Source organism: Pyxicephalus adspersus, chromosome 7, assembly GCF_032062135.1.
Source record: "Pyxicephalus adspersus chromosome 7, UCB_Pads_2.0, whole genome shotgun sequence".
Lineage (NCBI taxonomy): Eukaryota > Metazoa > Chordata > Amphibia > Anura > Pyxicephalidae > Pyxicephalus > Pyxicephalus adspersus.
Genome location: NC_092864.1, coordinates 65,661,287 through 65,685,557, shown reverse-complemented (window position 1 = coordinate 65,685,557; position 24,271 = coordinate 65,661,287). Strand labels below are relative to the sequence as shown.

Sequence of the window (24,271 nt, the reverse complement as noted above, 5' to 3'; positions counted from 1 at the left end):
AAAAAAATTGGCCAATCTGCAAGTTTTTTATTCCATCCTACGTCACCCAATCTCGCGCCTCGGTCGGGTGATGTAAGATGAAAAACAAGAAGATGGCGGCGCCCGGGACAGATGTCAGGACAACGTGGGACCTGATGCAAGACACCCTGGATGGATTGGACTACCCTGCGGGATTGAAGGTAAGTGTATTTTTGTTGTTGTTGTTTAGTTTACTTCAGTGTTATACAGGTTTAGAAGCAACTTTTACAATAATTTTTAATAATAAATGTGTGGCCTATAGTGCTGCCCAGCCATAGGGATAGATTGATTCCAGGTGACACCCCACACCTCTGCCAATCTGACAGCCCCGCCCACATTACGTCATCACCAGCCAGGTCCTGGACCAATCGGAATTCGTCATTGATTGTTGCCATCTGTATTGTCATAACAAGAGGAAGGAAGTGCTGCCTGTGATCAGTGATTTCTACTTCCCTGCACTTCATTCTGCTCTGTTATACCGGCCAGCCCCTACAGCCTGCATGCAGTGATCACCCCCTCCCATCCCGTGCTGTGCGTGCACCTCTACACTTAGCAAGGGGGAGGATCTTCTAGTTCTCAGGCTGCAATTTCATTAGGAGGAAATCTGTCATAGAGCACAGGAAGCCATCGGAGGAGGACACTCGGAGCTGATCGGTGCTGACCACCCTGGGGTAGGTGAAGGTTACATGTGGTCAGGATGGGCTGGGGGTGCTGATCTCCTGTGATTGGGGGGCAGCAGTCACGTGTCAGGTGTAGTATTTGTTACATTAGATCCCCTGTGTGACCTGTCATAGCAGACATTGTCACCCTAATCATTTATTACATTGGAGCTCACCCTCCCCTGCTCCCAGTATTCTTATTACAGTTTCCTATTTTTCTGGGTGACAACGCTCCCTGACCAACTCCATAATTGTGTTTAGGGGTGTCACCCTGCAATGCATGCTGCATGGCACAGGGGATTATTGGGGAGACAAATAATTCCAAATAATAATAATCATTCTACACACCTACTATAGAGCGTGCTAATAACAGCTCATTCTACCTGTGTTGTTGTAGCACTTGGAGTATATGGTACTATAGGAGGTAAGTAGACTTTTACCTTTACTTTTATCATCTGCATTCTTGTATGAGGGCCGGTGATGGGAAAAGCAAAGGGTCAGCATAGCACTTGTTTTATGGTCATAGCACTTGTTTTATGGTCATAGCAGTGGTTTTATGCAAGCACTGCTATCTGTGTTACCTGTATCTAGTCACCCTTCATAGAAAGGTAAAATTGAATAAATTGGGTTTGTTCATTGTGCTAAGTTTATAGGTGATTGCTTGCATTAGTGTTGCTGCATGATGAGTCCGAGACCAAGCTAAGAATCCAACTGCTTACAGCACAAATCCTGAGGATGTGAGAAAAGTTATATAGTGAGTTAGGTTTATAAAAGACATAGGTCCATCAAGTTCAACCACTAGGGAAATAAACATATCCCGGATATAAAACCCTATGGACATAGACGATCCAGAGGAAGGCAAATAAAAAACCCTGGTACAACTTGCTTCAACAGGGGAAAACATTCCTTCCTGATTCCGTGAAGCAATTGGATGTTCCCTGGATCAACAGTCTCTGTTATCTTCACTTTAAATCCTTAATCCCCAGTTATATTCTTTGCTTCTAGAAATCATCCTCAGGCAACCAGGGAGGCTCCTGGGCGCTCCTTCTGCGCATGCCCTGGCTTTTTTGCGCAAAAAGAAAAAATTGCCGATCGCACGCATGCGCAGTGAGATCGGCAAATTTTTTTTTCATCCTACGTCACCCAATCTCGCGCCTGGTTCGTGTGACGTAGGATGAAGAACGGGAAGAGGAGAAGATGGCGGTGCCCGCAGTTTTGGGTTTAGTTCCTCTTTAATGTGTTTCTGTTCAGACAAAGCACAAGGTGTGTGTGTCAATATTTACCAGTAAATCAGAAAACAAAGAAATGGAACTGGCTTAGCAAGGAATGATAAGCTGATCAGCTCTGACATTACCCGTATTGCTGTGCTGTACTAGCTGTACTTCCGGGGATTTATCATTGGAGTCCCCAATCTAAGCACCAGCCTTTGGTATCCTCTACATCACTAAACGAGTGAACAGAAATACGCACATGTACAATATGAAACCCCTTTCATACGATGTAATAGGTTTTATACTCTTTAATGGCTGCAGTTTTATAGCCACACACACACACACTGGGTGTAAATGGATGTATAAAAGCCAAATGGCACAGGGAACAAAAAGGGTGGATTGCGTTTTGGTATTGTGATTGGGTGGATTGCAGATTGTGATCTTCGGCTGACTTTTGTATTCTATGGCCAAAGGGAGAACTCTGTCCACATACTGCGGCTGATTTACTAAAGGAGTTCAGAATCTACACTCAAAAAATGTGTGAATATTGACTTCAATTATGCATTATTGTGCATAATAAGCACCTGATTCATATCATTAAGATGATTTGGAGTTTGTTTTTCACATGACTAGATATACAAGTAAATATTTGCACAAATTTTTGAGTAAAGATTATCAACTTAATTAGCCTGACTGTATCAGATACATTTCTGCAATCCGTGCATTGTGTAGCCATGGCTTTGGAACTCTGCTATTCACGTACAACTATGTATGTTAAAAGTGAATGTTCACTGAGCTTGCAACACATGGCAAAGCCCTTGTTCACTTAAATTAACTAACTTTTTATTTGCTTTGCACCTGATTGGATATTCATAATGTTCCCAGGTTCAACATGTTTACTTTGAAAAGTGAACATTCACTTTTAATTGTCTCTTTACTTAAATGGGACCTTTTTTTGAAATTGTAGTTCAGAGGAAAAAAACAAGAACAAAAAGAAATACCAATACAAAAATACAAGCATAATACAGAAAAACCAGAGGAATGAGGGAAACCTAAAAATAACAACTGGGAGTACAGCAGGAAAGGGAATTGGCATGGAACCGTTTAACATCTTACAATTTAGTTTTTGCTTTTTTTTTTTTAAAGAAAGAACATCATAGCCAACCAAAAGCAAACCATTTTTTAGACGCCTAAGTTAGATGTCCATTATTGGAGCTGAGTTCTCTGGAATTACCTCTTTCCCATGGTGGTTCTCAAATGTTTTTCAATACCATCAGGTTGACATGTTGGGTAAGGTATTCCATTATTCTAACATCTTGTATTCTCTTTAGCAAGGCCCCAAATGATGAAGTAGCTGTGGATTTCCAATGGAGAGCTATTTGGGTTTTGGCAGTGGTCAGAACTTGTGTTGTTAATTTATGGGCCGGGGGCAGGAGATGGGGTAGGGGCAGATCCAGTAAAAAATGTGTCAGATTCAGGTCCATCTGACATCCTACTTGTAGCCAAAAAGGGTGGAATTAGTGGCAATCCCAAAGATATATTCACTTGTACCTCTGCCCTTCCCACACCTCCAACACTGAGCTCCATGGGAACTAAAAAATGAAATGGGGCCTTTGATGCAGAAATTAAGGTTGTGCACTGTGAATTATCACTTTGCAGGTTACTGGTGACTTGTAGGGTGGGCGCTCCATTACTCCCGATTTACCCATTTCTTTTTACATCTATGGCACCAGCACAGGAAGCAGGTTGGGGCAAGTTACGTTATGTGTTTTTCAAGAATAAAATATATCCTTCACTTTACATTTTGTATCCATAAATAGAATGTGAAGAGTTAATTTCAGCGTTGAACCATTTCACTAAAAGCTTTGCATGTCTTGTTGGGACTTGCAGTAACTAGCAACTATCTTCAATCTCTCTGTTTTTTTTAACATAACTTAATAACAAGTGATCGGAGAAACCAGAAGTGAGGAAATATCTGACTAGATACTAGTGTGACAGCTGTAGCTTTTATATTCATATGTAGACACCATGACAAATCACCCACCATGATAAAAAGTATTTTTACTATATTCTCATGTGTAAGCTTAACTATAACTAAATGGCAGGTAGTTGGCAACAATTGCAAAGTTTTTCTTTTTACCAGTATACAACTTTTTTTCTTTTTTTTTTGGTGCATTTTTATGCTTTTAATCTTCTGCAGCCTCGTCAGCACTTTTGTGTTGAGTCTCTTCACCAATGGCTGCAAAAATAACTGAAACTGAATTGTGGCAATGGGGGGGGGGGGGGGGTACACACTTTTCCCCCAGTTTTGTTTGTTGGTAGTAGGTAGTAGACACCTTAGTGTGCATGCTATACACAGTCAGTGTAAATTGTTTGTCTTTTACAAAATGACAAGTTTTTTTTAAAACAATCACTATAAACCACAAGGAAGTTTATTCAGTGAACATTCTATATTTGGGTCATAAAGCTACAATAATAGTCTTACAAGCCACCACAGTAATACACATTTTATATATTTACTGTATGTATGATTTCTTAAAGTTAGTGGAAACAGGGCTTTTAGATTGCATGTGGATATATTTTACACCCTTTTGCCAGACATTGTTGCAGTCTTCTCAATCAATGCTTCCAAAAGCGTTTAGTAGTAGTGATGGTGTTTGGGGGTTCATTAGTGGATTGCTGCCTTCTGGATGAAGGGGGGGCCCGAATAACTGAGGAGTTGTCTAGGGATAATTTATATATATTTATACATATATATAATATATATATAGCTGTGTTGCCATTGAGCTAGAGTATGTCTTCCGTATGACGAATATGTTCATCTATATGTGCCGGTCACTTGACTCTGGAAGTACCATCTTTCCCGTTGACCGTAATCTAGCGTCCCCTGTGACACCTCTTTGGGCATAGCTGGATTTGGTTTCTGGATATTTGTACGTGCCAATGTTCTCCTAATATTAAAAATCCCCTGGAGAAGCAGTTGTATCTGCGAAATGTGTTGGGGCTTACTAAAATGTTTGTTAGTAACTTATTTTATATAATGTATGAAGTCTGAGGACCTTTGTTTGGGCCTTGTGCTTTTATCAATGTATATAGAATGGTTATTATTGTTATTGTACACTAGATAAAAATATTGTTTTTTTACTTGGCAGTAATTCGCTGCTAAGGTACACCAGTACTCTGTTCTCTTCCATAAAGTGTTTGAGTTTAATTAGCTATGAAGCCCTGAGAGATATATCAGAGGAAAAAGGGCACAAAATATAATCATATTATATTACAATTGTTCACAACATGCTCCAATGTAACAAATCAGAGCAGCAAAGTTAATCCTTCTCTGACTTTTGGCATTGTCTGTAAAATGTATGTAACCCTATAAAGTATGCACAGTGCACTTTTGGCATTGCGGTGTAGTTTATGGCATTTTAGTTGAACACATGGGTGTATACAGAACCCCCATGACTGCCATTGCTGTGATTAGTGTCTGTATGCCAGAATTTAGGGAGAGGCTACACGGAGCTGGTTTGAAAAAACAACAGCATGTAAGTTATAGTATTCAAACCTGCACATCCATTTTGGAATGCTTAAAGATCTTGTGTTAAACATTTATAAAGGTCTCACATTTGAAATCAAAATTAGGGCCCAACAGAAATAGAAAGGCACAGTTTAAATATAGTTACTCCATTTAGGTTCATGTAAAATTTATTTTTAACTCTTACATTGATAAGCAGAATGGAAGTAGTAGTGGTATTGTAATAAACATTTATACAAACAGGTGTGCAGCTTGTATGTTATACCAGGGGTGTCAAACTTAAATACACAGTTCACAAAGTCGCGGGCCTAACTTGAAACTGAAATAGCACCGCTACTACAATTCCCAAATGCCGCTACTACAATTCCTGGCATTACTTGTGTCTATAAACAGTCCAATACGGGGCCACGCATAGACAGAGAGGCCACTGATCTATAGACGTGAGTGATGCCGCTACTACAATTCCCGGCATTACTTGTGTCTATAAACAGTCCAATACGGGGCCACGCATAGACAGAGAGGCCACTGGTCTATAGAAGAGTGATGCCGCTACTACAATTCCTGGCATTACTTGCGTCTATAAAACAGTCCAATACGGGGCCACGCATAGGCAGAGAGCCCGCTGATCTATAGACGTGAGTGATACCGCTACTACAATTCCTGGCATTACTTGTGCCTATAAAACGGTCCAATGCGGGGCCACGCATGAGCAGAGAGGCCGCTAGTTGCGAGTGATGCCGGGAATTGTAGTAGCGGCGCTATTTCAATGCGCCGCCGAGCCAGGTGCAATTCATATTTAGGATTCCTTTGGGGACCAAAAAAAAGGACAAACCAGAGTTTTTTTGAGACAACAGTTGTGAAGTGCGGTCATTATGTGGCGTTTTAAACGATTTGGTTCCTTTACTGGGACCATTTGAGGCACATACTGAAATTTGGTGGCCATGTGAGCCCAGAAAACCTTTCCAGGGTGAGAAGGAACATTAGCCTGCCAGCCATGGGGATACCAACCTGAAACACAGCCTATTCTTCTGACAGGTACCTATAATTTGTTATTTCAGATATTGACATATTGCTTATAAGTCCAGCATCACTTGATTGGTGTTTGTACCAATAAGCTGATGGTGGATCAATATGCTGCTTCTTGACTTCTAGGGAGAATGTTCGTCCATTTATTCTCCAGGTTTATTAGTTGCACATTTTCTAGTGCCAGGTGAATGAAAGGATGAATATGACAGACAGAGGACTAAAATCAGGGCAAGTTTTCTCCTCCTGACAGATTCGGATATTGTATGTTGCAGAACAAGCATTGACTCAAAATGAATATTTGTTATACAGGTGCAAGCAGTCTTATAATTTAGCCTAAAATAAACGGATGAATGAAATGTGAAATCTTTCTATTTAATTACATGGGACTATTTTAGGAATAAAGCAGCCTGGGTGTTCTGTATTTTACATGTGGTTCTTGTATGCAGAGTTGTTGACGTGGTCTCATGTATTTCTGAAAATGAAAGGCTTGCTGAGTTATTTTTGGAATATGTCTACCATGTGTTATGAATCATGTCTTGTTATAGGTTCAGATTTATTCCAAATTCAACGTAACTGTTCAGACATATTTCATCTTCAATTATAGTATATACTGTACAATTACACTACTGTATGATTTAGGTGTTATTTAAAGTAACTCTTAGCTCATTTTTTTTTGATCCGATACTTAAAGAGGAACTAAACCCAAAACTGCAAAAAACAAATACACTTACCTTAAATCCTGCAGGGCAGTCTAATCGTTCTGGGGGTGTCCTTCATCAGGTCCCGCATCATCCTGGAGCCGGCGCTCCGAGTGCCACCATCATCTCTTCTTCTTGTTCTTCATCCTACGTCACCCGACCCAGGCGTGAGATCGGGTTATGTAGAATGGAAAAAAAAATATTGTTGTTGCGCATCTCGGGCATGTGCAGAAGGCGCACCCAAGAGCCTCCCGGGATGCCTGACGTAGGTATCTCAGAAGGCTTTGTGCTCCAATTCATTCTTAACCACCTAGGCAATCGAGAATTAGGGGGCGGTGTTGCACCCTTTTTTTTTTTTTTTTTTTTTTTTTTAGGTTGCACCTTAAAAAAATGTAAAGTGAAAATTGTGAGCTTAGGTACTCTTAAAATATTTTTTGGCGTTTTTTTTTATGCATGATATAAACAACAGTTTGTTATTTAGCATATCCTCACCACAGGCATGTGTATAAAATCTTGCTTTAAAATATGGAAGTGTTACATTAATTCTTAAATAAGGGAAATAATTAGGATTGTCTATTAGTCAGCTGCTGATATTTATCTGCAACCTTCTCGGTACCAGTCCACAACAAAATCTCCCTCCTCTTTGGCCTCCAATCCAAATCAACACCTTATCTAATGGAACAATGTTATATTGGCGTTGCATATCAGTGCTTGTCTGCACAGCAAGGTGAAATATCATGTGGAAGCCAAATTATTATTTTTCTGGAATGGATTACTGCTACCAGTTCTAGGAGATGTGTTTGGGGTTTCCACTGAAAACAACCTAAGAAGTCAAATAACATTGTGCACGCTACCCAATTTTTGTTTTTGTCAGCTCTAACAAGTTAAAGCGGACCTAAACCCCAAATTTTTACTTTACATAAAAAGGTAGACAACTCTTATTGCCGAAAAAAATTGCCGATCTCACACATGCGCAGTGAGATCGGCTGACGTAGGAAGAAGAAGAAAAAGATGTCGGCACCTGGCGCTTCCTCTGTGCCAGGCCGAAGATGGATACCAGGGCGATGCGGGACCCAGATGAAGAAAGATTGTTCTTCACCCATATAAACAATCCTGGACAATAGCTGTGCTTGTTGGGTTGATGCATTAACATGAGGTTGTTCCCAGTCGCATGGGGGGTGGCACAAGTATAACAACCCAGGGTGATAGATGTGCCTGTACACGAGGCTGTTCTGATGGCATCTTCCATTTTATTTATTCATATGTTCATGTATTTTGTTTACTCCAAGCTAAAAGACATACACAATGGGGATATCACATTGTTCATGTAATTATTTCATCCTTTTATTTTTAATATCACATATGCCTTTAAAGCATTTATGTGAAGAGCTTTGCATAGTAAAAGTATGTTTTTGTTGTTGTAGACACAATCGCATTACATTTTACATATCTAAATTTTTGCAAAGCACTCGCTGCTTCCTAACAGATTTGGTTGGAAAGTATATTTGCATGTCATGTTCATTTCCACTTAAGATATGGAGCTAGTTACGCTCATTTAAGAAGCAATGCAAATGGATACATGCAAAGTAATAATAATAACTAAAAACCTAGGATGTATGGAGATTTTTTGTCTTTAAATTATTTACATTCCTTTTGAAAGTATACTGTTATTTAAAAAATAACCATAAAAATAAAAAAAAATAGGAAAAATTATTCTGATAGTAAAATACACTTATTTCACCTTAAAGTGTAAATCCGTAATAGAAGTGCAAAACCCCACCAGTGTAAATCAGAAAAATACATTTTAGGTGTATCAAAACAAAAGGTGTTCAATGACTTAGTTTGTTTTCTTAACAAAATGAATGCAGCATGAGAACAAACGCCTTGCCATCATGTTGTAGTGATCTCACAGAAAAAGAAGTTTCCACACCTGTCAAATGTGCACCTAGTTGTTTGCCTTTTATTGCAGTTTTGACACTTGTTGTTAGAGCCCCAAAGATCTTTAGCCAAGAATAACATCTCACCTACCAGGCAGTGTTATTTTAGTAAAGATGAATGAGGAAGCCACCACATTACTGTGAGCAGCTCTTCCTTCGTCATCAAAAGAGAAATGTATCCAGCAATACAGATAAAATAATGTCAATATAACATTGTGTATCTCGCACTCGCTGCTTCCTATTCATTTATTAAAGCTCTTCAAGCCTGGAGAAGATAAACTTTCATCAGTAAAGCTAGGTGATCCAGCAAACCTGGAATGGATTTTTTAAAAGGTATTTGCTATTTGTTAGCAAATGTTTTAAAACCTGGACCAGATCCATTCTAGGTTTGCTGAATCAGGGCCATTGTGGTAAATGTCATACTGTACTACTAATAATAAAAAGGGCTCGCATATAAGCAATAAAGTGGGGGGATGCTCATTATTAATACTCCGCAGGCTAGGAACGAACTCATGGATACCTGCTAGAGCCAATTGTGTTTACATATCTATGCAGAAAGCCATGTATAGTCATATAGCATACATACTTTTTAAAGCTTTGTTTTTTTGTTTGTTGTGCTGCCAGTTTAGGGGTAAGGATCTGGATGCATGACTTCCTTAGGTTCCCTAACCACCCAACTATCAAAGAGTGTCATGGAAAATTTTTCTATTGAGCAGATTACTAGCAGACACATTGGATAATTTAGATCCGTGTTTCATGACCTTTTTAACATGGGGGGAGCCCCTTGAAATGCCTTTGAGATCTTCAGGGAACCCCTACTATATAGCTATACCCAGGGCTCACTGTATATTAGTGAGGTGGTCAGTGGGGGGAAAGCCTCATACATTGCTGGCCAGTGGGAAAGAGTCTCACCCCTACGGATAAAAAATGGTGTTATTTAAAGCTGAGCTAAACTAAAAATAAAAACATTACACCTAAATCCTGCAGATTCCTGGAAGGCTCTGGTCCTTTCAATGATCTGGTCCCACGTTGTCCTGGAATTCTTCCTCCGCCATTTCTGTCTTATCATCCATCTTCTTGCTACATCACCTGAAATCACAGGTGAGAGATTGGTGACGTAGCCGCTGTGAAGGGGAATATAAAAGAGAGACAATCTCACTGCACAGGCGTGAGCTCAGAATGTCTTTCCACCTGGTGGAAAAATGCCCTCGGGCAAACAATCTCGGGCATACGCAGAAGGAGCAGCCAGAGGTATGTGTGACATAGGTATCCCGGGAGGCCCTGCACTCCCATTTATTAAGGTTTATACGCCTTAAAAAAAAAATGGTGTTGCATTTAAAAAAACAAAAAAACAAACACATTTTTACTTTATTTAGAAGGGTTGTTTACCCGTCTATGTAAAGTAAAAATGTGAGTTTAGGTCTGCTTTACTCTAACCTGAGAGTCACAAACTGCGCATTGCTCAAAGAACCCCTTGGTTTGGAAACATGGGTTTAGAACCTTCTAGCCTCTCTAATAAATAGATCATAGTTCTTTGTGACGGCCCTGATTTATATTGCAGGGGCAGGCCCTTTTAGGGTTACTTTACACTGAATTCAATAGGGACTGGGTATATTTCTTTAGGTGGGAATCTTCTCTTCAGTAATGACTGATTGTCAGATTGTCATGACTTCAGCAGCTGCTCTCGCCAGATGTTTTTCTAACTTTTTACTTATTTTTCTTAGAGAGTCTTTTTCATATTTCACTTGGCAGTGGCAAATACATCACTATGACAACTATGGCTGCAGCGGCCATTTTAATGATGAGGTTGCTGCCCATTTTAATGACATCTGTTTTGGTGTATGGCACAGCTTGGCAGCAAAACAGGAGAATTTGAAAGTAAAGTGTTTTTTTTTTTTTTTTTTTGTTAATTACTTTCTTCTGATCTGTTATTGACATACTGTTTTATAGTGAGGTGACCAGGCTAAGTGTGTCAGGAGCCAAAAGCTTTTCTTTTCAGAATGGTCTCAGCACATTTGGTATTATACATGCTCATTGTTAACTTGTGAGAATCCAGGCATTCTGTATCTGTTCATGTATTCCCATAGAGCTATAATAATTGTAAAGTCAATGACTAAGGCTTTCTATTTCACATGTCCATATAACATACTTACATTCTTACCATGGGGTTCAAATAGGTTGTGTAGACAGCATTTATTATTAAATTTCCATTTCCATTGCACCGTGGCAGCCATTTTTTTCTCCATTTTACCTTAGAAAATTTACAGCCTGAGAGGCCTTTCCCTAGCTACACTACTTAGTGAACTATATGTAGCCTGTGTATTATCATTATATTTATTAATAAACTGTATTTATATAGCATCAATATATAACACAGCAAATGACAGACAGATACAAACAATGACAAAGGAGGAGGAGAGGACCCTGTCCTGAACAGTTTACAATCTAAGGGTTACGCCTGAACACCAGATTTATTTATTATTTGTAGAGATGAACTTTATCTCTCTCTTTATTGTAGGTTCATGTAGTGCTAGCCATCTCTTAAAGCATTCCCAAACTCAGAATTTCCACTTCCACTGTTTTTTTTTTTTTTTAAGTGCAACCCCCTTTTTTATAAAAAACAAAAAAAACAGGGTGCAGCACCGCCTAGGCAATCGAGAATGAATGGGAGCCCAAAGCCTCCCGGGATACCTACATCACGCATCCCAGGAGCCGTTTTGCGCAAAGAGAAACATTTGCTGATATCATCTGCATGCACGGTGAGATCGGCAACTTTTTCTTGACATCCTAATGTCACCCGATCTCGCTCCTCGGTCGGGTGATGCAGGATGAAGAAGAGAAGATGGCAGCACCCAGACTGCCGGGCCGCGACCCGATGCAGGAGACCCACAGAAGGATCAGACTGCCCTGTGGCATTGTGTTTTTTTTTTTTTTCTGTTTGAGTTTAATTCCCTTTTTAAGTGCAAAATGTAAAAGGCATAAAGGAGTTTAGTGACTATAGATTATAAAAAAAAAAGAATTGTATATGCAAGGAACCAACAAAGTTGGTGCTTACAGGAGTATGTATACCTTCAATTGTAGGTAAGGAAAAGAATAATAAAAAAGTTTTTATTTTTTATAGATGTATAGGTGGTGGGCTTGTGGGGAACAAATGCAGTACAACTATATCCCCTTGGAATATTTTGACAATGAAGCATTATTTTGATCACTTACAACAATATTTGTACTGCATTTGTTCCCCAAAAGCCCATCACAAATGGTTAGATCCACCACTAATCCTTCTATAAAAAAAACTTTGTTATTTTCCTTACCTACAATCCAAGGTATACATGCTCCTGTAAGCACCAACTTTGATTATTCCTTGCAACTACTGAATATTAATTGTCATTAATCCTTGTGATTTGTGCTGAACAACCAATATACATCCTTAAGGAAAACCTCTCACAGTGAACGTTATCTATACACTAACCAACACACTAATTCACTTACCACTGACATTTTCCTAACTGCATCAAAACCGCCCATGTCTCTGCTGTACCCCTGAGGAAGCCAATATAGGCGAAACGAGTCAGGAAAGTAGTTGTCTATGTATAGCACGGAACACCTGACCCTATGATACTACAAGGGGTGTGAGGATGATTCTATTCATATTGAGCTGCTGTATTTAATTATGTATGCGCTGCGTATTATGTTGGCGCTATATAAATTCTGTTTATTAATAATAATTGATTATAAATACATAGTTATAACCTATAGCCACTAAACCCCCTTCTTCTTTACTTATTTACCTTGTAGATTTTTACATTAAATTACATATTCTTTTCTTTTCCCCTGAATATCTTAGTTAAGCAGCTCTGAGATGAAGGCTGGATTTCTAAATCCTTATTATCTCTCTATTTTAGGCAAGGAGCATTTTTGTCTTCTTGATACTTGGATAAGAATTTAGTACAATAGATCTGAGCTCTGTGTATGCAGTGACAAGTCTGTTATGTTCACTGAATTATCTAGTTCACTAAACATACCAACTAAAAAACTCTTTTTAGTCTTTTGGCAACAGAACCTAGGAGCCCTTTAGGGCCCATTCACACCCAGTTTGTGGCATTGCAGTAATGAATTTAGAACACGTTTGTAAAGCACATTTCTCCGCTTTAATGCTTTTAAAGCATGCTTCATTTAGATTAATTGTATACAGACAGTATTGCTTTTAGAAATATTTTAAATAATCAAATGACTCAAACTGACTGGACCCATTGTGATGGAAGTAAAGCATCGGCTTGATAAGAAGGTAAAAGATTGAACCATAGAATTAAAAAATGTTACTTGAGTGATTCTCCTAGCAAAAGTGTTAGGAATAGTTCTTTTTCATTTGATTATATAAATGCGGAGGGACCGGAATATAGAATACGATCACAGGGCTTCCAGCTCATAGTAGCAGTTTTGGCTGCCAGAAACGGCTGGTGGGGTTGCCAGATCCTGACCTGGCTGATGGCCAGGCTGCTTTTGTGACAAAGGGCTGGTCAGAGGAAAAACACAGACTTCCTAAGCCATTATATTGTAATGCAATGCTTGTGCAGTTGTGCTCTGTTTATTTTTTAAACAAAGTCAACTGTTTTTTTGGTATATGAGAACACATTAAGGTGAAAACTAAGTATTTAGATTAATTAGGTAAATACGAGTTTTAAGGTTTGTTTCTTGTTTTAAACGTGGTTTATTTTTTCTTCCAGCAACACCACAAGACCATAAAAAATGTCTGAAATCCTTCGTGAATTGCTGGTTGCATCTGAGAAAGCTGCGTGTATCGCTCGGGCCTGCCGCCAAGAGGAAACTCTTTTTCAGCTATTGATTGAAGAAAAGAAGGAAGATGAGAAGAATAAAAAGTTTCTCACAGATTTTAAAACTTTAGCCGACGTATTGGTCCAAGAAGTCATAAAATATGATCTTGGAAAAAAGGTAAGGAACAGTCTGTGGACTAATAATAACACAAAAATTGTAGACTGAGCATAGTAGATGTTGGGTAAAAAGTTTTGATACTTGGCTCTCTGCTTCCAACATGTGTATCCTACTCAAAAATAAAGGATCACCACTGACCCATATGGAGCTTTGCTTATCTTTAGAATTGCTGCACACAAGCTGCTGTACAATACTTTTATATAAAGTAAAGAAGAGGAATGAAAGGAAGAGGTTCTGGCTCCAAAGTTGTATGGTGTAGAACATTAATTATGTATTGATACATAGACATTTTCATACATAATTATTTAACAAAATACATATCAGCATATATCCAGTATAGTTTAAAGGGCACTGGACTGGAGTATATAATATTTCTAGACATCAAATTCTGTCTATATTTTATTTGATAACTGTAAGTGTCATAAATAGTGCCCAGGCATTTCGCCTCAAAGGGCTTCCTTTCGTTCCTCTTCTTTACTTCATATTTATACCAAAAGAGGTAGCTCTGTGACGAACTCTCGGAGGCATTTTCAACCTCTACTCTCCCAATACTTTCATATGTCAAGTGGGGGTGAAGATACAGCAGTTAAATAGAATACCCAGCAGGCTAAGTTATAGAGGACCTTTAGATGCACGTGGCCAGCAAAGGACTAATTGGACTGAGGACCAATTGGACTAAAGGACTGAGTGAAGTGGTCATCTGCTTTTACATATTAGAGGTTCTATCCTTATTATTAGTAAACATTATTTATATAGCGCCAACATATTACGCAGCGCTGTACATTAAATAGGGATTGCAAATGACAGACATGACTGTTGGGGTTAAACACAAGATATATTAGCTACGGAAAGCACGGATCTATAGAATTAATTAAGCAGAAGCGGGTAGATGCTTGCACTGTAGGTAACCTTTCTGTCTTTTATGATATCCAGAGGCAGTACATCTGTTCAGAAATCTTCAGCTGTCTTATGTTTTATTTGTCTCAGCTGACTATTATATTACATATTGGTATAGGTTTAGATATTTTACACTCTGTTCTGGTAATCATTCTGACTTTTAGTGTTTTAGTTTCCAGGTTTAGAAAAAAATGTAAAAGGAGAAGAATCAAATGAATTTACAAACGAACTTGGTAAGTAAAAAAAAAAAAAAAAAATGCTTGTGTCTTATGCTGCAACTATTTTTTCACAAAATTAGAAACGCTCAAATGCCTTATAATTATTTAATTGAATGGACAATAGAAGCAAATATAAGTATTATTAGCTTTAACTGCTTTCCTGCCCCTCCCTCTTCACATTGTAAATCATCTTCCTCCTGGCAAGTCTACAGTGCCAGTAGGGCGTCAATTAAAACTACTTTTTATAGCTATAACTTTGACAGACACAGAGTCTGTGCTTTGTGAATGTCAAAGCAGAGAGCGAGGTGACGTAAACCTATGAAAGCAACTGATGGGCTAGTTTTCCAGCTAAGCTGATGATAAATAACTTATAAGGAGGATTGCATGGATTTATATTATTCAAAAGAGTGAATTGAAAATAAACATGTTTTCCAGTGAAGTTTTATGTTTATCAATAAAGAATGTTCTATTAATTAAAAAGCTAAACCCACTGTATTAGTAAGTGTAGAAACTAATTGTGCACAGGCTTCAGAAAGAAAGACATAATAAAAAAGACAGCAGCATTATTACAGATGAAGATTTCTTTGGAGTGGCAATGATATATGAACTATATGACAAGCACCTCACAAAACACAAGAGATTTCATTTATAAATTGTGCTCTTCCCAATGTCGACTTTGCTGCTCTGAAGCTGGCTAAGAGCAACGGAACTGACAGGCAGTTCTGGAAACAAAGAAAGTAAAAAGCCTATGAGCCTGATAATCCAATTTGTCTAAATCACATGTCCTGATTCATTAACAGAGCCCTCACTGCTATATTGAACAGAGAACTGTGGTTTTGCTGGATACATACTGTGGCCAGATTATTATGAATGATATGGAGTATGGTGTGCATATCTGCTCTTTGTTATCAATGAGCCAAAACATTTTCTATAGTTTGAAATAGTCAGGAAGGGTTCTGGAGGAACAGGTGCTTCAGATGGAGTGGTCCAACCTTTTTATAAGAATGTCAAAACTAAAATCAAAAAACCTTTGCATACACCTTTACACACAGAATGAGTCAGGGGAGTGACTTGCCTTATTATTTTCTTTGTGCACACATGTTTATGGTTATTTGGAAATTCATTCAATGGAATCTAAACATCTTCCCCTGTCTGTATCTGTCTTTCCCTGTATAGAAAATGCATAATGTTTTGTGACACAAATGCTATGGGTGTTCCATTCACTGAACCATGTTAGTTACCAAAGTTGTTACCAAAATACTAAAAAGTTCTGCCCTGCAGGGGTCAAACTATAAAACCAGCTTCCTTTCCAACATCAGTCAGCCCACTTCCTGTGAGACCAAGGAAACAACATTCCACCCCTGGGGATCAACATTTCTATCCCTAGGGATTACCTTTCCAGCCCTGGGCTCACAGGAGACTGCTACAGAGAGTGGCATCATGGTATTCTGATTAATAAACAGGATTTATATAGCGCCAACATATTACGCAGCGCTGTACATTAAATAGGGGTTGCAAATGACAGACTAAAACAGACAGTGATACAGGAGGAGAAGACCCTGCCACGAAGAGCTTACAATCTAGTAGATTACAATCTGATCATGTTTTTCAGCAAAATGGAAAAAAAAAAAAAAAAACAGTGATGTCACACGACTTGACCAAACAAAGTAGAGAGAAAAAGTATATAAAAGTATTTAAAAAAAAAATAAAAACTATATATTCATAACTTTGTAGGTGCTCCGGTGTTGGAAGACCTTGGTTCAACCTCAAACCTTTGTAAAGACCAAATGTATTTTTTCCTCAATTATATAATGCTTTTATTCTGCAATATACCTATTTTACTGCCAAGAAACATTCTTGTTTCAGTTTTCTTATAAGTAAAGGTGTTTACTTAAACTTTTCTTAGGTTAAAAAGTACAAATATATATATTTTACGTTTAACACTGACAAAAACATGCTGTTTATTTGCAGGAGAGAAAATCATAGTAAAAGTTTGCCCAACAGAGGAAGAAACTGCCAGACTATTGCAGAAAGTGCTGGACAACAATGAGCCTGCAGCTAAGAAATTAGCTCAGGCTGTTCATCAAGATCTTGTTCTAACCGATAAGAATTTAGATGCCATTAATGTTAGCATTCCACAGAGTGACCTTGCTGTCTGGGTGGATCCCATTGGTAAGTACTCAATCTAAAATGTACGATCATTATTGTAGCATATTGAGTTTTTGTTTGTTCTGTATACACTGAAGTTAGTTTACTAATGTAAGAAATGTTTACACAACAAAGGTAATGTTTAGGTAGCTTTAGTAAGAATTAAGCTGTTTTCCCAATCATGTACAGGAAAATAGAAAAAAAACTTGGACTTTATGTGTATTGTGTTCAAGACAGAATTTTAGTTATGGACGCCTCAAGACTAAGTTCCCCATAACTAAACATCTTGCACAATTTCCAGCACCTTGAATATCATTCATGGAACATACACTGTATTAAGAATGTGCTATTTTTTTGTTATTTATTAACATTTTTATTGTTCTATAATATATTGTTTTTATTTCTTCCTAATTACAGATTCGACCTACCAGTATATAAGAGGTTCTGCAGATATTGTACCCAGTAAAGGCATTTACCCTAAGGGTCTTCAGTGTGTCACTGTGCTAATAGGAGTTTACCATATTGATACAGGACTTCCAGTTATGGGTGTTGTTAATCAACCATTTGCAACAAGAGATCCTGAAACAAACCGGTAAGAGAGCAGTATTTATTGTCAGTCACTCATTTTCTTTCTCTAATTAGGATAAAAAATGTGTTTATAACTTTGTTACCTTCTGTTCATACAAACTACTGCCTGGTAGATTAATCAAGTACTGCCCAATGATAGCATATAGTTTATACATGGCGGCTCAAGCTGATTTATTACTTATACAATTATATGGCATTATTTATCCTAAAGTGAACCCATGACCAGGCTATAAACATTTTAGATGTTAACATATACTTAACACGGTTTAAAACACATTCTCTCAAAGTTCACACTAAAAGCTCTTTCAGCAGCTCCATTACCCTTGTTCCACTTTCCCAATAGTGGAACTTTCAGCCTTCTAATCTCTAATGTAAACTGTGGATGAGCTGCTAAGCAGATTTGAAGGACTTCAGTTCTTCTGTTCAGACCTTTTAGGATGAATTGTTCCACAGTGCATGCAGCTACAGAGATCTTGCTAAAAATGCCAAGCCCCTGTAAAAATAAACGTTTTAATACTTAAACATCTGTTACTTGGTGGGTCGAATCTTCTTTCTTCTGATAAGCAATAAATTCCACTTATATCTGACACCAACAGCTGTGTTGGGTACCTGGTCCTCTGCTGTTTTTTTTAGTTGCTCCATCACTGCAGGATACAATAGCTCTTTAAGAAATTAAAGATTTGACTCCTCATCTATTAGAAAGCTAAAGTCTTGAATGTCCGTAGCGTGACCAAATGTTTGGTGCAGTTATACATATGGCCCATTCATACCAGTGCATGAACGTATTGTATGTACCACTGCACCAAATATTTAATGGCTTCCTAATGCACTAATACAATAGCCAGCAGTGCAAATAGAGTGTACCACACCACAGTGAATAGATGTAAATGATCTGTACTTTGTGATGTGTAACATTAAAAAAAGTGCTGTGTATGGTTTTTGCATTATGGCATATTTCAAACGATTTAGCTTCCTATTTGAACACACAATGTACATTTATTTTTTTTAAAGATAATTTTTATTGAAATTTTTTAGAATTTTATGCATTACAAATATACACAATATACAAGAACACAAAGAAAAAGGAGAAAGGTCTTAAAGTAATCTTAAGGGGTGAATCTTAAGGGGTAACCCCAATCAAAACAAAAAAAATCCAGTAATTTAGGTCAGTGCTATGTATTTCAATCCGTTTGATCACATTCATAATGTACATTTAGGATGTTTGATCCATGGGGACCAGTATATGTAAAACTTGGTTATTGTACCTTCATTTTCAGCAAACAATTTTTCATATAAAACTTGCAGGTTTAACCTGCCTAGTATATCACCTAAATTACACAATGCACATTTAACATATGTACATTAAGGTGCATTTATATGGTAGGCCCTAGCATAGCAGGCAGAAATGTATTTAGCATTTAAAGATTTGCTTGCTTACTTAGACACAGAACTGACTCTAAAAAGCTAAAAAAAAAAACTTTGTAGTTGGCTACACAAAAAATTAAGCCATAGTCATATAAAGTATATAATCAATGCCATGAATAATATGCCTCCTAATATACCTGCCTATAAAATATAATTGGTGAAAGTTTAATTTATCTGTGTTTTAGGTGGAAAAGCCAGTGGTATTGGGGTTTGTCTTACAAGGATACCAACATCTGCTCTATACAGTTTTCTGCCATCAGTGGACAAACTAACAACAAATTGGGATGTGGCTTTCTACATGCTGAATCTGAGAAGAAATCATATGGAGTGGTAACAAGCCAGTCAGAAAGAGGAGATGTTCTCAGGTCTATTACAGCTGTGTGTGCAGGAAATCTGCATTTTGCTGCTGGAGCAGGTTACAAAAGTCTTTGTGTGATCCAAGGCCTTGTAGATTTTTATGTGTTTTCTGAGGACACTACATTTAAATGGGACAGCTGTGCTCCCCATGCAATCCTAAAATCAATGGGAGGAGGAATGTTAAATCTCTCCGAATGTTTGAAGATTCTAAAGCAAAAGAAAACCCTACTTGATAGGCCAGATCTCCTATACAATTCCGAAGTTACAGGAGCTACAGGAGCAGACAAGTGGGCTAACAAAGGGGGACTGGTGGCTTACAGATCAGAAGAACACCTGAAATGCTTTTTAGACCTCTTTGTAGAGCATTTGAAAATAGAAATCGAACTGCATCAATAATTTACATTTTCTCTATATTATATTTTTAAACTGTGTTTGTACTGTATATTATATTCATCCAATATATTCCTATATTATTATTAGCGCTATATTATATATTAGAATAATATAACTGACCTTTACAATAGTCCTTTAGAGGACTTTTGCAGCTCAAACAGGAACTCCTATAAGTCAAGATTCATTAGGCTGTTATTGCAGATCTAAATTCCAAATTTTTACTTTACATAAAAGGATAGACAACCCATTTATTTAAAGTAAAAACTGTATTTTTTTTTTTAAAGTGCTATACCCTTGTTGGCACCCAGCCAAACACAGATACCAGGACAACGAGGGACCCAAATGAAGAAACCTCCCCACGGATCTGCGGAATTACAGGTAATAAATTTTTTATTTTGGGTTTAGTTCTACTTTAAGGAATTAAATGATAAACAGTAATTCAGTTATATTGAGAGGGCACTACTCCAGCCTTACCTTTATTCTTGCAGTTGTACAGGCTCCTCTTCTCCACTAAAACTGCCTATACTGATTTCCCTGAGCTACATTTAGTGTGCATTAGGATGTACATCTGAACATTACTAAAGCTTCCTGAAAGCTATGTACAGCACCCAGTCTGTCACTCCCACTAGCCATGATCTACCTGCATTGCAGACACTTATTTAGTAATGCCATTAGCATCAAAGGTGAAATCAGGTTAAGCAAAAATTAGCAGATTAAACATCAGTTTTTAATACGCCTGCATCCTAATAGATCAGTGCACAATATACAAACACTTTTAGGAGAAATATATTATTTCCTTGAATAACAAACATAACACTGCTCTTTACCTTTGCTGTGTATATGCAGAGAAATGTCAGTTTTAGCAAAATAGGCCTGAAATAATAAAAATGTTTAGCCCCCAAAATGTGACATTTTTTCCCTGCTGATGGTATATTGGAGAAAATGAGCAGAAATGTTGGGAATTTGGGGTGCTGGAGAGCTGCTGATCTGTATAACAACCAACCTCCCGATACAAAGATATAAATGTAACAACTCTTCATTCTATAACAAAATGAGTCTTGTGCTGGCGGTGACATCTTTGCATCTTGTGCCATAGCAGTTTGTGTTATATTATATTGCAGTATTATTCAAAAGAAATTCAGTCCAAAGCTAAATATATGGTCAGCAATAGAGCTTAATAAGATGAACTGCAACTTCAAGTAAATTTATTGTTTTGGATGATGAGAAAGGTTTAGATGGTTAAGTTTTAGAAGGTGGATGGTTAAGATTTAGGTCAACTTTGTATTATTTATTTTGTTTTTTTATTTCTGTTTTTGTGATGTTTGTCCTTTTTATAGCTGTTCAACTGTAACCAGTCCCAGTGACAAAAAGTGGGAAAAAAATCTTCCTAAAAGGAATTACTCTATCCAAAACCTGAATTGTATCCTTCATCAGAGCATGTGATGAAAATTTAGACCTTTTGTATGTCTAACGCTAAAGGGAGTTATCAGCAATATTTTGTACAGAAATGCATTTATTATACCCCAAGTCTACTACAAATATTATCGCAGTTTCAGTGCCCCAGGTTAGCCTAGCTAATGATTGCATTCTCCCTAATGGCATCTCTTTTTTTTTTAGTCCAGTTATTTTAAAAATCTACAAAAAAAGTTCAAAGGGTAGCAAATGTTCAACATCAGGTCAATTTCTGATCCAATAAAATATTCAGATCTGAAGTAGGATGTATATTGAACCAATCAATCCTAATTAATCGGCTAGATTTATCAATTGGCTGTGAAGCAATCTGCGAATCTCAATCAGAAGTACATAATTATGTGCTGTAATATCATTACATGTTTGTATTACTATTATATTTACTCCACAGCTATCCAATGTAAGTAACATGCATGGTACTAATGTACATATCGAATGTTTGCTATGTACACGGCAGCCACTTTACTATTAGCTGGCACACTAGCCTATGGGAATGTAGATTCTACGTACAAGGTAACTATACTCTGTCTATTAGTTACCATTCAATATATTCACATTCACAGGCCATATATGATCTATATCGATCTGCTTTCACAAGCTGGATTTGTCCCTTACTTTAATACAAACATAAAGTGATGTTACATCATATACATTTTCTGATTAAAAAATAGTGGAAATGGTTGTTTTCAAAATTGGGGGCTGATCTGCTTATCCTAAGCCCTTAGGCGTATGTTTGTGGTTTAAGGCAGATTGCACCTTCTGTGATACTTTATTTACAAATGTATTCTGTGTAATTGCTGTATAGTTAGATAGCGGCAGCATGCAAGGTGGCCTATTATGTTCTGGTCTGTCCCCCAAAAAATACCGAATGACTTGATATGCCCGAATTTAGACCATTTACTAGCTGTGTGTCTACAGCAGGGGTGACCACACTTTTTTTGGCTTGCAAGCTACTTTTAAATTGATCTACCAACAACAGTATTTGGACTTAATAACTCCTGTGTGCGGTATAGTTTATTTTGGAAGGCAGGGCTCCGTGATCTACTCGCATTGCCTTTGCAATCCACCGGTAGATCGCAATCCACATGTTGGGCACTCCTGGTCTACAGGATCTTCTCTGATACAGCTTCAAACAATTCACTTCATTCAGTCTTTTAAACACTCCCATCATCAACATAGAAAATGACTTATATCATCTGAAAAGAAAGAAGCCTTCTGTCACTGCTTTTCCTTTATTCTCTCTCCTCTAACATCCCCATAGTGCATTATAATTTAATCAGTATACAGTTGTCAGCTATTATGTGCTAGGAACAATATTGTTTTGTCCTACATACATTGTAATGAATTTTAGATGTGTAAACTTCTACGGTTTTTGGTTTCTATGTTTCTTTACCAGAATTGTGCCCTTTCATTTTTTTGAATGTTATAAGAAGACTTAATAATTAATATATTATATGTATCCAAGCCTCAGATGTCTTCAAGTCAAATATGATAAGCTGTAGCAGATACAATATATATTTTTATATTGTCAGAAACTAATAAGAGCTTTTTATTTTTCCATTTTTTTTGCATCTGTACAATCTGCACACCATGGGGTTAATTCACTGACTTAGTAGAGAATATTCAATTATCACAGGGAATGTTTTTTTACCTTGGTGAAATAAGCAATGCTTTCAATGCACTTTAAATAATTAGCAAGTTATTTTACCGCAAACATAATTTGACCGTTTAAGTGAACATGACCTTACTTCATTCACTCAAAGTGAACATTCAGTTTGCTAAGGTAACATTCTCTACCCCATTGTATCTCTACTGTTATTGTATTTCTATGTTGAATAAAAACTTTAAACTTTAAATCAAATCCGTTTTAGGTAGCGATTTGTATGATTATACTGGATTGTGCAAATGTTTTATTCTTCTGACTTTTCGTTATTTCTCACTAAAGTAATGTTCTACTTTTTTCCACATTGATGTATTATTTATATTACTTGTTCAAAATTGGCCTGAATAGGTAACCCTACCTACCACAGCAAGGTCACTATATAACTGTTACCATAGTTTCACATTTGTGTTTTTAAACTAACTGCTGCATAAAACAAAGTAGGTTGAGCAAGGGTTAAAATAACGAAGAACGGACACCCAGTTATCTACAAGTTGTGTTATGATTTATTTACTGAAAGTGGTGTTATTCTCTGTAAAAATATGAGATGTTGCAAAATAAGGTATGCAGCTCAACCGATCACACTATGATATTATAAGTATCAAAAGAGTTTGGAGATAAATGAGCTTTGCAAACTTTACACATATCCTGCTACTTCCTTTCACCTCCCAGGCCTAAAACAACAATTAACAGTTCTTTAATATTACTAGTTGGTACAACCTTTTTATCCATTGATAGAAACTGCAGTTCCCATTCCCACACACACTGGAACTTTAATAAACTTCTCCAAGGCTGGAGAGAATACATTGTCAGTGAAGCTGGCTGATCCAGCAAACCTGCAATGGATCTGGTCCAGGATTCAAAACAATTGCTAGCAAACAGCAAATGACTTTGAAGAAATCCATTCCAGGTTTGTTGTATCACCCAGCTTCACTGATGAAAGTGTATCCTCTCCAGCCCTGGAGAGCTTTAATAAATCAGTTCCAAAGAATCTCGCCAAATGTAGTCCTCGCTCATTGCAGTCAGAAGTGTCACATTTCTCACTAAGCATTCTGTCACAAAATGGAGTGTATAAGATGGTGGCAGA

General features: G+C 37.4%; 1 protein-coding gene across 2 annotated transcripts; it reads left to right on the top strand.

The window, feature by feature from the left end:
* The first annotated feature begins 441 nt into the window (after positions 1–441).
* Positions 442–23,385, top strand: INPP1 (inositol polyphosphate-1-phosphatase). Of its 2 annotated transcripts, none has more exons than XM_072418801.1 (6): positions 442–689; positions 13,803–14,028; positions 15,098–15,158; positions 17,115–17,315; positions 17,709–17,883; positions 19,490–23,385. In XM_072418801.1, exons 2-6 carry the CDS (start codon positions 13,825–13,827, stop codon positions 20,055–20,057), a joined length of 1,209 nt encoding a protein of 402 aa, XP_072274902.1. In that variant the 5' UTR covers positions 442–689; positions 13,803–13,824; the 3' UTR covers positions 20,058–23,385. The 2 variants fall into 2 exon arrangements, with proteins under 2 accessions (XP_072274902.1, XP_072274903.1); XM_072418802.1 differs by lacking the exon at positions 442–689 and adding an exon at positions 777–1,101.
* The last annotated feature ends 886 nt before the right edge of the window (positions 23,386–24,271 follow it).

Coding starts and splice junctions, on each gene's coding strand:
- INPP1 (XM_072418801.1), top strand. CDS start 13,825: ATGTCTGAAATCCTTCGTGAATTGCTGGTTGCATCTGAGAAAGCTGCG. Junction 14,029..15,097: donor AATATGATCTTGGAAAAAAG/GTAAGGAACAGT, acceptor TTAGTGTTTTAG/TTTCCAGGTTTAGAAAAAAA. Junction 17,884..19,489: donor AGAGATCCTGAAACAAACCG/GTAAGAGAGCAG, acceptor TCTGTGTTTTAG/GTGGAAAAGCCAGTGGTATT.